The sequence below is a fragment of the Cydia pomonella genome, chromosome 19 (assembly GCF_033807575.1).
Source record: "Cydia pomonella isolate Wapato2018A chromosome 19, ilCydPomo1, whole genome shotgun sequence".
In the NCBI taxonomy this organism is placed as follows: Eukaryota; Metazoa; Arthropoda; class Insecta; order Lepidoptera; family Tortricidae; genus Cydia; species Cydia pomonella.
In genome coordinates this window covers 2,020,541-2,036,856 of record NC_084721.1, presented here as the reverse complement: position 1 = coordinate 2,036,856, position 16,316 = coordinate 2,020,541, and the positions used below count along the sequence as shown (strand labels likewise).

Here is a 16,316-nt window from a genome sequence, read left to right as displayed (position 1 = left end):
GACGCCGGCGCCCTCGAGGAGGACGAGGGCGGGAAGGATCTGTTGGCCGAGCTCAACAAGTTGACCTTGGAGGACGCTAATAAGGTACATGTCAACATAAGGACACTGCGGCCTCATCGCCGCCATGCTGGACGCGGACGACGCCGGCGCCCTCGAGGAGGACGAGGGCGGGAAGGATCTGTTGGCCGAGCTCAACAAGTTGACCTTGGAGGACGCTAATAAGGTACATGTCAACATAAGGACACTGCGGCCTCATCGCCGCCATGCTGGACGCGGACGACGCCGGCGCCCTCGAGGAGGACGAGGGCGGGAAGGATCTGTTGGCCGAGCTCAACAAGTTGACCTTGGAGGACGCTAATAAGGTACATGTCAACATAAGGACACTGCGGCCTCATCGCCGCCATGCTGGACGCGGACGACGCCGGCGCCCTCGAGGAGGACGAGGGCGGGAAGGATCTGTTGGCCGAGCTCAACAAGTTGACCTTGGAGGACGCTAATAAGGTACATGTCAACATAAGGACACTGCGGCCTCATCGCCGCCATGCTGGACGCGGACGACGCCGGCGCCCTCGAGGAGGACGAGGGCGGGAAGGATCTGTTGGCCGAGCTCAACAAGTTGACCTTGGAGGACGCTAATAAGGTACATGTCAACATAAGGACACTGCGGCCTCATCGCCGCCATGCTGGACGCGGACGACGCCGGCGCCCTCGAGGAGGACGAGGGCGGGAAGGATCTGTTGGCCGAGCTCAACAAGTTGACCTTGGAGGACGCTAATAAGGTACATGTCAACATAAGGACACTGCGGCCTCATCGCCGCCATGCTGGACGCGGACGACGCCGGCGCCCTCGAGGAGGACGAGGGCGGGAAGGATCTGTTGGCCGAGCTCAACAAGTTGACCTTGGAGGACGCTAATAAGGTACATGTCAACATAAGGACACTGCGGCCTCATCGCCGCCATGCTGGACGCGGACGACGCCGGCGCCCTCGAGGAGGACGAGGGCGGGAAGGATCTGTTGGCCGAGCTCAACAAGTTGACCTTGGAGGACGCTAATAAGGTACATGTCAACATAAGGACACTGCGGCCTCATCGCTGCCATGTTGGATGGCGATGACATCGGCGCAATCGAAGAGGACGAGGGCGGGAAAGATCTACTAGCGGAGTTAAATAAGCTGACCTTGGAGGACGCTAATAAGGTAAATGTCAGAGGATGGGGTTTTCATAGATGGCGTCAGCATAGGTTTCGACTGTCTCTAGTTTTATTCTATGAGATTGGGAAAGTATCCAGGCTATAAATTAAAAAAAAATAACTGATATTATTCTTAGTATTGACAGGTAAAACCTATTCAGGCACCATCTGTAAAATAATTCTGCCTACGAAGCTGGAGGTCCCGGGTTCCAAATATTTATTCCTGGGTTATGGACTTTTTCTATGTATATACAACACAAGCTTTATTGAGCTTCCTGTGGGGCTAGGTCGATTTTGGGTAAGATTGTCCCATTTGTTTATTATATTTATATCTAGATAAATTTGATTGATAAATTCGTAGTTGTTTTAGATTAGTATAATAAATGTAAGTATCTTCGATATTATTTATCGTTTTCGTATTTATGTTTTATACTTAGTTTATCTAGTGTTTAACTTTTATTTCTTTTTGTTCCCAGAGCAACGATAATGCGGACGACTCCACAACGGCCCCGGGGGAAGAAGGCACGACGGTAACCGAGGCCATTCGCTCCGTGCTCTCTCCGAATAACCCCGTGTTCCAACTTACCATGCGCTCCTCTAAGATCGAAGCTGTCATGGACTGTCTTAAGAAAAATGTGCTTGTCAATAAAGGTAAAGATTGTCTAAGGGGAAAAACCTGGCAAGTGCGAGTCGGACTCGCCCACCGAGGGTTCCGTATTTTTTGTATTTGTTGTTATAGCGGCAACAAAAATACATCTGAAAATTTCAACAAATTATTGCGTCTGTTCGCTGACTTAAAACTCACTCGCTGTAAACTTCAATAGACAGTGTCCTATCACTCAAAACTCTCAAAAGTCAAAATCGGACGATCAATTCACAGAGAATAATTGCGCGCGTCGCGTCGGGTGACACAGGTCCCCGTCCGACGGCCGAGCGGCGCGACGGGGTGACGCACGAACTTGAATAGTACGGTTTTTCGAAAACTATTTATATCATTCAAAAATCGATTTAATTGAAATAATGATGATTTACATCATTATTCACTATTGGTTAAAGTTTCATGTCTAAACGTTGTATAATAAGGGAGTTTATACAGATTATAACTTGAGAAAAGGGTTGACGGAAAAATTATTTACTTCTGATACGGCATGTTTTTTTTTGAATCTGTAAACCTAATTTAAGAACAATTAACGTTTAACGCATACTATAGCGACGTAAAAACAGCCAATTTGGTCTGGTAGCCCCTTAAATATAATTATTTTTTAGAAAATGCACAAATGGCGGAAAATACAGAGTATATTACGAATAGAAGTATTTTACGCGGCCTTCAGGCGCGCGTTTCATATTTTTTTATTGTGTTTTAAGCAGTGTTATATATAGCTTACATGCCTTGGAGGCCTTCACCTGTGAAGGGGTTCTTCTAGTCTCAAAATAAATAGTTAAGTGTTAATCATAATATAGATTTAGTGTTTTAGGTATGTGAAAATGTATAGTCTTAGTTTGCAAGAAATAAACGGCTTTTGTTTATTATTATTATTATTTATATATATGTCACAGTCGGATTGTATAATCCGTCGTATTAGATTACGGCTAGCCGTTATCAAAAATAGGGCCGTTTTGAAATGCGACGGTTCAACGGTTAGCCAGATTGTCATTGTGATACGTTCGACAATAAGGCGGCCCACGTTTAGCCGCATCGCATCGTCCTACCATTTAGATTGTAGAGTGGCCATACTTACAAAATGAAACAATGTTTAAATCAGAATCAATTTTAATAAGAAAATGCTAAGAGATTTCTACTAACGATATTCCTTGCCAATCAAGAATTATCATAGTTACTATATACTTAGTAAAAAAATGTTATGTCAGGCAGCGCCGTGAGTGTTACAAATGGGACCTAAAATACCTAAAAACTGTCAAAGAGCCGGCTCAGTAAAGAAATGACTCGCTGTATTACATTACGGCTAGCCGTGTTGAAGAACGTTTGGCGCCGAATACATTCCGACGGATTTTCATTCAGCCGCATTCAATCCGGCTAATCGTTGGACCGCCGCATTTCAATACGGCCCTGTTTTTGATAACGGCTAGCCATAATGTAATACAGCGGATTATACAATCCGACTGCGACATATACAATAGAGTGTTTATACATACATTTGATTAAATTTGAACTTTAAAAGTTGTCAATATAGTTGAATATTATAAGAATTATAACCGTCATATACAGCTTTGTATGCACTAGATGCTAAAGTTATTTCTTTCCATGTTTCTCACATTATTGTATTAATATCTGTCTCAATTTTTTTCACACAATTGTAATATTACTTTTTTCTACTCCCGTACTTTTATTTGTCATTTAAAGGGTCGTGCACACATCTTTAAACCCCTACCTTATAGTTGTCAAGACAAGTCTTTAGTATATTCCCCAAAAACGCATTTTTGCATACACGCAGTATCTTTTTGGCACTTTTAGATACTTCGTGTAATGACCACTTAAAGAATATTGTACGAAATACATTGTAATGCAACCGTTGTTTAAGAGAGGTCAAAAAAGGCGAGTGGCGTGAGTAACAATTTGTGGCGAAGCCGAAAATTGTTGATAAAGACGCCACGAGTATTTTTGCCTCAGTTAAACAACGTTGCGTACAATACTTTTTCTACGACCAAGCACTTATTTTGAAATAAAATTGTAAATTTAACAAATATTTTTCATGTCATCTATCGCGATTTTATAGGCAGCAAATTTTTAGTGACTTCTTGGGCCATCACTGATATTTCTTCAGGCGTAGACAAATACTAGGTTTTCGTTTTCATCCATTTTAATTTGAAAGACACACTGTTTCTTAATACAAAACTTAAGTTTTTATTCGACAACCACAATAACCACATTCAAGAAGTAGCAAAGAATGGAGGGTACGGGCGGGAAAACGAATGAATGAAATTAAAAAAAATTGTCTATGGCGCACTTTTTTGTCAGAGATGACATTTAAAATAAGGTTGGCAACAATGTATTTCATACAATATTTTTTAAGTCGTCATTACACGAAGTATCGAAAAGTGCCGAAAAGTTACTGCGTGTATGCAAAAATGCATTTTTGGGGAATAGACTAAAGACTCGTCTTGACAACTATAAGGTAGGGTTTTAAAGATGTGTGCACGACCCTTCAAATGACAAATAAAAGTACGGGAGTAGAAAAAATACTATTATATTTCTAGGTGAAAAAGCAGTAGTAGTGTCCCAGTGGACGTCGGTGCTAAGCCTCGTGGAGGCCGAGCTGAAGCGGGAGCGCGTGCGCAGCGTGACGCTGAGCGGCGCCGTGCCCGTGCCCGCGCGCGCCGCGCTCGTCGCCGCGCTCAACGACCCCAAGTCCGACGTCCGGGTACGGCACGAGAGGGTTTCTATACTCTGTGGAGTGTGGAATTAAAACAAGTCAAATCTCTTATGGTAGAACTGTTGCAAAAGTGTCCAGCTGTCAGCTATAAATAATAGTTCCAAATCTCTCCAGAGTAGCGCTAGAGTAGCTAAGAACCTAGGCGTTATTGACGGAGTAAAGTGCGCTGTCTATGATTTGTTTTTTCTTCAAGTATTCTAGGTATTGTAGCGCCACCTATTTAAGGTTTTTTGATGACACCTTTTGGTACATGGAGATTTCATTCCTTACATCCACCTTCCATACTATACTCCGCATTAGTCAGAGGCTGCTAAACTCACGAAAAGGTTTAACTTAATAATAAAATACATTAATTGCAAGAAGTCCGACTTACTGTTAATGGGGTAACATATTTACCCTAAATGGCAAGCTCTTAACCGCCGCCGCCGTAATAAAGTGTAATCAACGCCAAGCCACAAATTGCACGTGAATAACCCGTATAACATATCAAGTGTGGGGCACGAAATGTACTGACTATATCTAGTCAATGGCGGCGGAAAGTAAAGAAAAAAGACCTATCTTTACGAACTACACCGTTCTGTTTCTACAGATAATGCTCCTCTCCCTATGCGCCGGTGGCGTCGGTCTCAATTTGTGCGGAGCCTCACATCTGTTACTGCTGGACCCGCACTGGAACCCGCAGCTGGAGGAGCAGGCGCAGGACAGAATATATCGCGTCGGGCAGACCCGGCCCGTGCACGTCTACAGGTAACTATTACTGTTACTGCTGGACCCGCACTGGAACCCGCAGCTGGAGGAGCAGGCGCAGGACAGAATATATCGCGTCGGGCAGACCCGGCCCGTGCACGTCTACAGGTAACTATTACTGTTACTGCTGGACCCGCACTGGAACCCGCAGCTGGAGGAGCAGGCGCAGGACAGAATATATCGCGTCGGGCAGACCCGGCCCGTGCACGTCTACAGGTAACTATTACTGTTACTGCTGGACCCGCACTGGAACCCGCAGCTGGAGGAGCAGGCGCAGGACAGAATATATCGCGTCGGGCAGACCCGGCCCGTGCACGTCTACAGGTAACTATTACTGTTACTGCTGGACCCGCACTGGAACCCGCAGCTGGAGGAGCAGGCGCAGGACAGAATATATCGCGTCGGGCAGACCCGGCCCGTGCACGTCTACAGGTAACTATTACTGTTACTGCTGGACCCGCACTGGAACCCGCAGCTGGAGGAGCAGGCGCAGGACAGAATATATCGCGTCGGGCAGACCCGGCCCGTGCACGTCTACAGGTAACTATTACTGTTACTGCTGGACCCGCACTGGAACCCGCAGCTGGAGGAGCAGGCGCAGGACAGAATATATCGCGTCGGGCAGACCCGGCCCGTGCACGTCTACAGGTAACTATTACTGTTACTGCTGGACCCGCACTGGAACCCGCAGCTGGAGGAGCAGGCGCAGGACAGAATATATCGCGTCGGGCAGACCCGGCCCGTGCACGTCTACAGGTAACTATTACTGTTACTGCTGGACCCGCACTGGACCCCGCAGCTGGAGGAGCAGGCGCAGAACAGAATATATCGCGTCGGGCAGACCCGGCCCGTGCACGTCTACAGGTAACTATTACTGTTACTGCTGGACCCGCACTGGAACCGTATAAATATGGCTTAGTATCCCCTCTGGGTTTTCGTAAAAATTAATGCCAAAATCAGGTTGACGAACAAACCCCAGGCTCCCTAAGTAAACCGGTTAAAATGTTGAGAAAAACCCTTAGATGATGCGAGTTTTTTTTAATTATAGGCTAATATAAGCCTAGCACAGGAGGGGCGAGATAGACTACCCGGCTTTTTCTAACTATATTTACAATCAAAAAGAGACTGGTAGGCGAGATACTGTCGTGCTAGTTCGGTTGAGGTAACTCATTCAACGAAACTCACTTCTAACGAAACTAAAGTCACTTGCAAGTTCTCGTATAGTCTGAATCAATCTTTGAATCAATGAATGAAATACTTTATTGCGATAAACATGGTATACATAAGATGGTAAGTACATTCTTGTTGAGTAGCAATACATGTTTAGCCACAAGATGACATGCAGTTGAGTACTTATACATTTTTTTTCGTATAATTCGTGATTGAAATGTAATCTAACATAGATATCGTCATCATTTTCGAAATCTACATCACCGAAAGTATAAATATGTTATCGTGCGTCAACATTGCAAGAACCTCCTATAGGGAAGAAATTAACAGACCAAAATTAAATGTTAGGCGTCTCATTATGAACAATTTTTCATCTTAACCACTCATTTCCATTTCCTTGTAAAACACGCAAGTTTGTCAGTGGAATAATGTCTCACCACATAAAAATAACACTTATACACGCCGCGAAAATGCAGCGATCGCTGACGAATTTCCCGAGACGATGCGTGGGTTGTACCTTAAGAGGATGTCCATACCCAAAACGCGCGCAATATCTATTTTTATCGGAGTTAGAGATAGCACTATCACTGAGCCTGGGCAAGTGAATAAATGAGAAAACTATTGAAATAAAAAAATGTGGATTATTTGTATAATATAACTCGTTAACGGTGTCGTGTCATCCACGATGACGCTCAGATTTGTCAAATGTAACCTTTAATAAACATTATATTACGAGTTATACACGCGTTTTCTTGAACCTTCGATCTATAGGTATGATTGTTTTGAAATTGTGATTTTAATTGAAGACTCATAAGTCCAAAAAATAAACATAGAACCGTTTAATGGTGAATTTATTTATTTAAGACCAATCTTTGCAATTATTTTCTATTAAGCCGATTTCGTCGAGTACGGCCACGGTCTTTGTTATATAATAAATATTAACATATATTTTTTTGCTTTACTAAAACAAATAGTTTTTACAGTACATATGGTGCTACTTTACCGCACTAGTTAGAAAATTAGCATATTACGTTACTGTGTCGAACATTTAAAGGGCCATATGTACTGTAAAACGTTGTACGATACATGTGCGAATAGGCAATTCGCAACTCATGTCGATTCAAAACACTCCCTTCGGTCGTGTTTTAATTTATCGCCACTCGTTTCGAATTTCCTATTTTTCGCACTTGTATCGTAATGTACTATTCTTTAGAAAACTGCTTAAGTCAGACAGTTTCACCGAATTGGGTGTTGACTCTGACAGCCCCTTAATGAAAAACGTTAACCGTTTTTAGGGTTCCGTAGCCAAATGGCATAAAACGGAACCCTTATAGTTTCGCCATGTCCGTCTGTCTGTCTGTCTGTCTGTCTGTCCGAGGCTTTGCTCCGTGGTCATTAGTGCTATAAAGCTGAAATTTGGCATGGATATATAAATAAATAAAGCCGACAAAGTCGAACAATAAAATCTAAAAATTTTTTTTTTTTAGGGTACCTCCCCTACACGTAAAGTGGGGGTGAAATTTTTTTTTCTCTTCAACCCTAGAGTGTGGGGTATCGTTGGAAAGGTCTTTCAAAACTAATAGGGGTTTTCAAGAAACATTTTTTGATAAAGTGAATATATTCGGAGATAATCGCTCCGAAAGAAAAAAAAATGTGTCCCCCCCCTCTAACTTTTGAACCATAGGTCCAAAAAATATGAAAAAAATCGTGGAAGTAGAGCTTAAGAAAGACATTAAATGAAAACTATAGCGGACATGATCAGTTTAGCTGTTTTTGAGTTATCGCAAAAAGTTTCCCCTTCATAGTAAAAAGACTTAGGTACTTTAATTAGGTACTGATTATGCAAATTTGCCTATTTGTTTAACTCGGGTGAAAGGTACCGTTTCATCCCTTGGTTAACAATTTACTATACTTTAAGCTCCAATTTAGCTTATTGTGACGGAAGAGTAACTACGGAACCCTACACTGAGCGTGGCCCGACATGCTCTTGGCCGGTTATTTAAATATTACATTGGAATGTGAACTTTGTTATATGAGCACCAGGGTTGGCTTTGACTGAGTCTTATGTCTAGTAATAAGACGATGAGAAAGTGTGATAATCCTTTATTAATAAATAATGTATATACAAATTAAATGTAAGTTACAAGAATTATAACTACTTATAAAATAAACTAATATAACTAAACCTAACTCAAAAAGTAAAATAACTAACCTTGGCCTTTTGGCAGAGTGCCTATCACACAGGCAGCATTCCCGCGCTGTATCGCAATAGCGAGTCTTTGCGCGAGAAAGCTGCCTGCACGAGGGTCTCCTGTTGCCTCCCTTAATCGTTTCCCGAGCTCCTTGTGGAGCCCACGCGCACCTTTGCCAAATTTAATGTATTAAATGAGAAAGTTATATCGGAAATTATCTTCGACGCATTAGCTCATCATTACATAGGTCATCAATCCATGGCTGCGTCTGTCGCTTTCCCATTAGCTTAATATTGTTGTTCTGTAAAGTGTGCAGGAAGTGATATGTTTCTGTGCTATAGTTAATTTTTTCCATTAAAAAGGTGTGTAAGATATCCCATGTAATGTTTATTTATTTTTTAATACACATGTATTTTACTTTCCTCGTATTCGAAATGAAAAGTAGAGTGTTTAACTCGGGTGAAAGACACCATTTTTGTGTCGGACTCTTAAGCACCAAACTACTTGGACAGAAATGAGTGCCTTTCATCCCTTTGTTAACAATCTACTATATTATCAGAAAAATTACTATATTTCAGTGAAAAGTTTCTTATATTTTCGATAAAAGTTGCAGTAGTAATAAGGATATAACTGAAAGAAATAAGGGGTGACATCAAGATTTTTTTTCTTCAACTATTAAAATGAAAAAAGATTTCCAGCAAAACCATATCATTGCTCATGTCTTGTAGATTGTTATATATATTTTTTAGCTCAGGAAGAGTCATATTTAATATGAAAAATGCTTCTGAATAACTTAATGTTACGGTATTTTGTGGGAGGAGGAACCTTAATACAACATAGTCATTAAATATAATGAACAAATACAGGAAATTTTAAAAATCCGTGAAAATCTAACCTAATAATATTTATTTACTTGTATTTTAATACCAAGATTACAGTTTGATTGCTCAAATTGATATTTAGGTAGTGACATTACGCAGATTTATGCCGACGATCGCTCATTTCCGGCGAGTTCAACGAACACGCATTCGCGGCGGCGCGTGGGCGCTCCAGTAATTTGCGCGCTGTCAATCAACCTCTCACGGCTGACTTTGGCATTGAATACGATCGGGTTATATATTTTATATTTCGGAGATAACACAGAAACAACCATAGAACAAACATGTACAGTATACATACAGATATTTCCATGGATATATCTCGGATGTGAGTTGGAGGAAGAAGAGCGCATGTACCTGTCAAAAGCTACGATATTTGGACCCTTGTCCTTGTAAATAGTTTCCCATTGTGTGAGAGTTTGTAAGTTTTGTTACAAGTAGCAGTCAGATTCTAATGAAGTTTAAATAACTTTTCGGTAAAAACCAGTTTTGGTACAAACTTTTATCGTTGACTGTACTTTTCTTTCCATAGGCAACTAATAACCCCAAACACAATTAGTTTGCGTTGTTATATCGCAGAGTTCCCATGGCAACCTCCTGTCTTCATCATAAGATCAACTCCATGTTATCACAATATTTCGTTGTCATCAGATTTAAATACCTATGTCACTAGTAATGTAAGGCATGTGCAAACAAGTGTCATTGTGAAGGATGAGGAATTGGTATTAACCCACATTTGACTTGGCAAGTTAATTTCGATTTAATTAATGAGTCGAGTCTTAAAGCGAGGACTCTAAGGAGTTGAGTCTTAACCAACACTAACCGAGGTCCTGTGCTGCCCTCTACAACCTTCCTACAATCTGACTTATATTCAGTGCACTTTAAATCGTATAAAATCTGATAAAGCGAATGTGTGATGTCTTCCTAATGACCGTCGTTTTGGAATGTCCTGTCGGAAAAACACGTTGGCGCTGTGACGTGGACATCCGGTGCGGACAAAGAAGTTACATCGGAGACATTTGATATGTATGCTGTATGTAACATGCTCACATGGAATTAAATATTATAGTGGGGCTGTAGAGCCCGTAGAGTGGTATTTAGAATTAAATGGAATAAAGTCTATTAATCTAATTCTGAAAGCTGAATTTCTGGAACTCCTGTAAAAATGCTTTAATAGTAGTTTATGTGACTGCTACATAAAATAGTATATTACATACCTAAAGGCAGTAAAGTAATAAAGGTTTTCTTATTTACTGGCTGAAGTGTATATACTATTTTTCTGTTCGACGGAGCCGGAAAGCGGCATCTTCGTTTAACGCTGTGGGCCGAAAGTTGATGCTTTCCGCCCCGAAAACAGAAAAGTACTTTCAGGTGGAAGCCAACCCTTTTTATTGCCCTAGGTATACACACAGAAAGGGCCTCGGAGGTGCGACTTCGTCCACAGCTAGATTAGTACACACTAAGCCGCTACATAGTTTCTAGTTTCTCAATATCCAAGGCCGATCAAAACGTCGCGTATACATAGAATTCTTGTACAACGTGACCACTTTTTATTACTCTTTAGTGTACTAAGTGTGAACAATAGCTTCTTTATTCTAAATTCTGGCACACGAGCAAACTTATCTCCCGCATCATCTATTTTTTCTTTATCCATGTAACTAACGCTATAATGAACCACACTGCCAACATCGCCTCTCCGTTCCAAAAGGTCGCATGTACCAAACACACTTGTTACTTTACTACGTTTTTGAACTGCATGTTGAAAATATTCACCAGAGAAGTAGAAATTTGGCGCAAGCGACGCGATAAAGGGCCTTGGCTAGTGAAATGCGGTACTGAAAGTGTAAACAACATTGTTTGCAGATTTTGCAATAACTATGTTCTTCCCGAGGTTACAGAAATTATTAGGTATAATTACTTTCAATCGGAAACCGTTTCGATCAGAGCAGGTTGGTTGACGATATGTCAAATCTACCTAAGATTTGACATTTCGTTGACCGGTCTAGTTTGAAAATGAACGAATTCCGAATGATCAAAATAAGTAAAAATTCCGCAGAAGTCAGCATGAGATTTTAAATCCGTCTTTGAATGAATTTTGAGGACAATAGTACCTAGTAATCGTGCTTGATAAGATCATTTTCGCCCCGAAACCGGCCTTAGGCCCTTTGGATCCAGCGTAAATAGGGAGCGTGCATGAACTGTAGGAGGCAGCACAGGAGCCGTCAGATTTTTGACGCGAGGCGTAAATGTGATGTTTATTGTTCCGATGTAGCCCACAAGATGGCAGAACCTACTATGCACAAGAAAACACGTGACGTGTAAATGTACATGTTTATGGTTCCGATTCAGACCACAAGATGGCAGACCCTCCAACGCGCACGGTCCCTATACCAGTCTAAATTTGTTTTTTCACATGCATTTCTCTTGTTGCCAGATTCATGTGCGTGGACACAGTGGAGCAGAGCATCCGAAAGCTCCAAGATGCCAAATTAGAGATGGCGGCCAACGTGCTCACCGGCGCCAGGCACACCAGCGCCTCCAAGCTCAGTATCGAGGACCTCAAGGTGCTCTTCAACATGGGACAACAGTAATATCGAGTTTCAGTGCTCCTGAACATACCCCATCGAACCTATGTAAGCTGGAGATGCCAACGTGCTCCCCAGCGCCTCCAAGCTCAATATCGAGGACCTGTAGGTGCTCTTCAACATGGGACAACAGTAATATCGAGCTCCAGTGCTCCTGGACATACCCCATCGACCTCTTAACGAATGGAGGCGTTGATACACAAATACTTCCACATAAATCATCACGTCGACAATGTAAGCTGGAGATGCCGACGTGCTCACCAGCACCAACAAAGCTCTGCATCCAAGACTTCAAGGTGCTGTTTAATATGGAGCAACAGTAACGTCAACGTGTAAAGGGCATCAGCTCAACCATGGGCGTAAGCAGGTACAGTCAGAGCGGGGGGAGGAAGGGGGGGGTCTGCTCCCCCCAGGCCTCCGGTGATATCAATTCCCCCCCCCCCTAGTTCACTGGCTGACTACGCCCATAAGCTCAACGAGGATTCCAAGTGCTTTTGGCCTTGATAAACATATTGTGCCAGAAAATAGTACTTATGTCATAAATTATTGAGAAAGCTCATTGTAAAGGATCTCAAGCAACTTTGACCTTAGTGAACGTCACAAATAAAGATTTCGTGGTTGATGTACTGGTAATACGTAGTCCGCTTTTAGGTAAGTCACAAGACGCCGGATGAACCAGTAGGGCCGGTTGGAGACGTACAGTGTTTTCGCGGGTCATTCCCACTAGTTACCAGTGGTAACTACTGGGTTTTTTTTTCCCACCTTTTACCAGTGGTAACGACTGACAAAAAAAATCCCGCTAGTTACCACCAACTTGGTTTGATGGTAACGTCTGGGATTTTTTTCCCCGGTAGTTACCAGTGGTAATAAAAGGTTGGAAAAATTATCCGAGTAGTTAACAACTTGGGTGGTAACTAGTGGGAATAACCCGTTTCCGCGGGAAATCGGACCGTGTTGCGCGACTACGTCCAGTTTTGTATATCCAAGAAAACAAGACATCGTCGCCGAACCCGGACAATTGTCCGGCGAAAACACCGGACGTCTACAACCGGCCTAACGGCGGCTAATGTACACATATATTTTGTCAGAAAATAAAATATAATTTTGTAGCCAATTGTTAGGGCAGGGTTTGGTTCCTCTCCTGGGATTCATTTGATAGGAATTTTTGGTAATTAATGTTAGTGTTTAGCTTTTGTGAATACTTTGTTTGATACAAATTTTTTTGAATTCTATAGAGAAATGTAGGAATGTAGTCATTGCCGTGTAGATAGACCAAGGTAAGTTGGCAGCGATTTTGACATCCCAGACAGTGCAAGTTTTATTTTAAACGTCAAAATTGTATGAAATTATGATGCTTACACTATCACAGGCTGAGTTATAAAAATCGTTGCCAACTTAGCTTGGTCTAACTTCTTTGTAATTCTGAAATAATTTTAAGCCACTGTTTTGTTACTTTTCACACTGGCTAATATATAAATCGTGATAAATAATGGTTTACCTTTTCGCCGCCAAGGAAATAAAGCGATGTGGCACCCCCACGCCACGTAAGTTTTATCAAAGAAAATTTGTGATTAGAGGTGGATTGTCAAAATAAACTTAGTAGCTACAATTAATTTACTGCCATCTTTCGACACATGATTAAATCTTTTAGAACGCCATCGCCATTTGAGTTTGATCCATTATTTCATTGATATGTGTTAAGTTTGTTAAATATCAAAAAGTGGCGCCATCTACTATGCCAAAGGTATGGTGGCATCGCTCAAAAAGTTGTAATCATGTGTCGAAAGATGACAGTAAATTGAGTATGGCTACAAAGTTTACTTTGAAAATCCACCTCAATTTCAAATTCTCTTTGGTTTTGTCGTATTCTTTCAACTTCGTATGCAGTTGCTGGCAGGTGGGTGGCAACATCGGTGAACTTGAGTTGGAGTTGGCGGTGAAAGAGTTAATAATTTTATAATTTTACTTGACATGTCTTAGATTAAACTTTAAATATATAAATGATTTTAATGTTATCTTCTTTCTTATAAGAGACAGTATATTTTAAAATAAATAATAATGTAATGAAACTGTTTTTTTTCTCTTAAGAAATTAATATTTTATTGAACAGGATTTAACCTTCTGAACGCCAAGAACACCTAAAGTCGTCGTTACTAGTCGTGCCCACAGCGCCAAGGATACTTATAGGTGTTATGGCGGACGCTGTCAAAGTAACCTTTCGAGTAATGTTACAGTAGCTCCCATTAGCATAAGCACATAAAGCGTTCAAATAGTTAAGAAAATAGAACTAGGTTTCAAATTTTCCACAAACTTTTTTGTAATATTACTTTAATATTTCAATCAAAATCATGTTGGATAAAGCTATATATTTTCCCACCTAACGCTTACCAAACAAAGCCTACGTGAATACTAATTACAAGGCAAATGCATACATAGGTCATCTTACACCTTACACGAGCAATTCTTGTATATGTACTGGGTGATTTCGGGGTCGTGATCTCGTGATCCCCAATATCAAGAATGTATTGAGATGGTCATACTGAACAAGGATTCTCATGGGAACGATATGAATAACCTGGAATCCGGGATCACGACCCCAAAAACATCCAGTATATATTTCGGGTACCTCGAAAACGGCTCTAACGATTTCGATGAAATCTGTTATATGGGGGTTTTCGAGGGCAAATGCGCCCATATATTTTCCCAATAAAAAAAAAGTTTGTGACGACGGGCCTACCCCTTATGACGAGGAATCTTATACCTACTCTCAAACAAAAAATTAACCTACTCTGCAGCAATCAAGTAACATTACAGTACATAGACTAGACAATTTAGACATCCTTTGTAATGTTACCGATTGTACCAAGAAAACAAAAATGAAATGCTTCGCCGCGAACATGATGGACGGACATTAACACCCGCAGACACAATGTGAGAACGCGGCTAAAAATAAAGGTTCAACGCGGCTGCGGGAACGCCCAACGCTACCGAAATACCAGCATTGCATGCCGACTGTGCGGCGCATCGGGACCTAAACTAGTTCTGTGAAATAGTTGTTCAAATTCTTGAAGATTTTGAACTTTTCGATATGAGTATCGAGCGCGCTCGGGCCTGCGTCGGGCCCTCGCCCGTCACCAAGCGCCTATGCGCTACCATTGTGTTTTTCATCGGCGTAATCTGTGTTTTTGGAGGTGAGATATTATTTATTTACTAACAAACTGGTGCGAAGTGATAAAAATATTATTAAGATGCGGTTTTTGACAAGTTTTATGTTTGAGACGCTTGTTTACAAGTTTTATTGAATAACAGCGATAATATTATAAGTTTCACAAAGTGATTGATGGAGCCAAGATGTGTTGTTTTAACCGCATAACTCACTTGAAACCATCAGTGAAAGTGCAATCGAAACGGAACGTTAACTATATGCATTTAGAGTCCACATTAATTTTCGGAACGTATTACCTCATCTTGAACATTTTCCAGGTTATTTATTATGCCGCATGTCGCGAAACGATGTGAAGAGGAGCAACGAAATCGTATCATTCAACTTGACGATCGCAGCTGAGAATTTGTACAAAAAAGCGAAGAGAATTTCGCCGAAAGCCGTCCTTCACAACGATCCGGAGAAGGTGACGGCGAGACTCCTGGACATCTTTAACTGCACGCAGGCGGACTGTGGGACCATTAGTCACTATAACGTGGCAGAGTTTATAAAACGTTCCATCAACTTTAAGGTTACCAGATTGTTGAAATCTGTGAATAATGCCACTATGTATTTGGACTCTTTGAGATGACATTGGATGATTTCTCACTAGTTGCATGGCTGTTCAACTATCAGGTATATTCATGATCATGAGATTATGCAATTTCTTTTAAAATACCTATTGATGGGTAATTAGCACTAAAATTATAATACAAACTCCAGCTCTATGAATAAACCTAATATTTAGACATATGGATGCCATATTATTTCTGTGAAGGCTCCGTTGGTTCCTGTTCTTGTCTTCTCTCACTAGCGTAAGGCGTATGGCACTCTGCATCCCGTTCGCACGTCGTAAATTTTAACAAAAAAAAACCGGCCAAGAGCATGTCGGGCCACGCTCAGTGTAGGGTTCCGTAGTTACTCTTCCGTCACAATAAGCTAAACTGGAGCTTAAAGTATA

General features: G+C 41.5%; 2 protein-coding genes across 2 annotated transcripts in view; both read left to right on the top strand.

Annotated features, from left to right (window-relative positions):
* The window catches only part of LOC133528581 (transcription termination factor 2), a 43,986-nt gene extending 29,764 nt beyond the window's left edge, over positions 1–14,222 (top strand). The window contains exons 17-20 of the mRNA XM_061866018.1: positions 1,666–1,840; positions 4,406–4,569; positions 5,171–5,328; positions 12,003–14,222. Coding sequence (XP_061722002.1) covers positions 1,666–1,840; positions 4,406–4,569; positions 5,171–5,328; positions 12,003–12,159 — 654 coding nt within the window. The 3' untranslated portion in view covers positions 12,160–14,222. The remainder of the gene's footprint in view (positions 1–1,665; positions 1,841–4,405; positions 4,570–5,170; positions 5,329–12,002) is intronic.
* A 685-nt stretch (positions 14,223–14,907) lies between these two features.
* LOC133528580 (uncharacterized) lies at positions 14,908–16,214 on the top strand. The gene is made up of 2 exons (XM_061866016.1): positions 14,908–15,344; positions 15,637–16,214. Exons 1-2 carry the CDS (start codon positions 15,242–15,244, stop codon positions 15,945–15,947), a joined length of 414 nt encoding a protein of 137 aa, XP_061722000.1. The 5' UTR covers positions 14,908–15,241; the 3' UTR covers positions 15,948–16,214.
* Positions 16,215–16,316: the final 102 nt, after the last annotated feature.

Coding starts and splice junctions, on each gene's coding strand:
- LOC133528580 (XM_061866016.1), top strand. CDS start 15,242: ATGAGTATCGAGCGCGCTCGGGCCTGCGTCGGGCCCTCGCCCGTCACC. Junction 15,345..15,636: donor CGTAATCTGTGTTTTTGGAG/GTGAGATATTAT, acceptor AACATTTTCCAG/GTTATTTATTATGCCGCATG.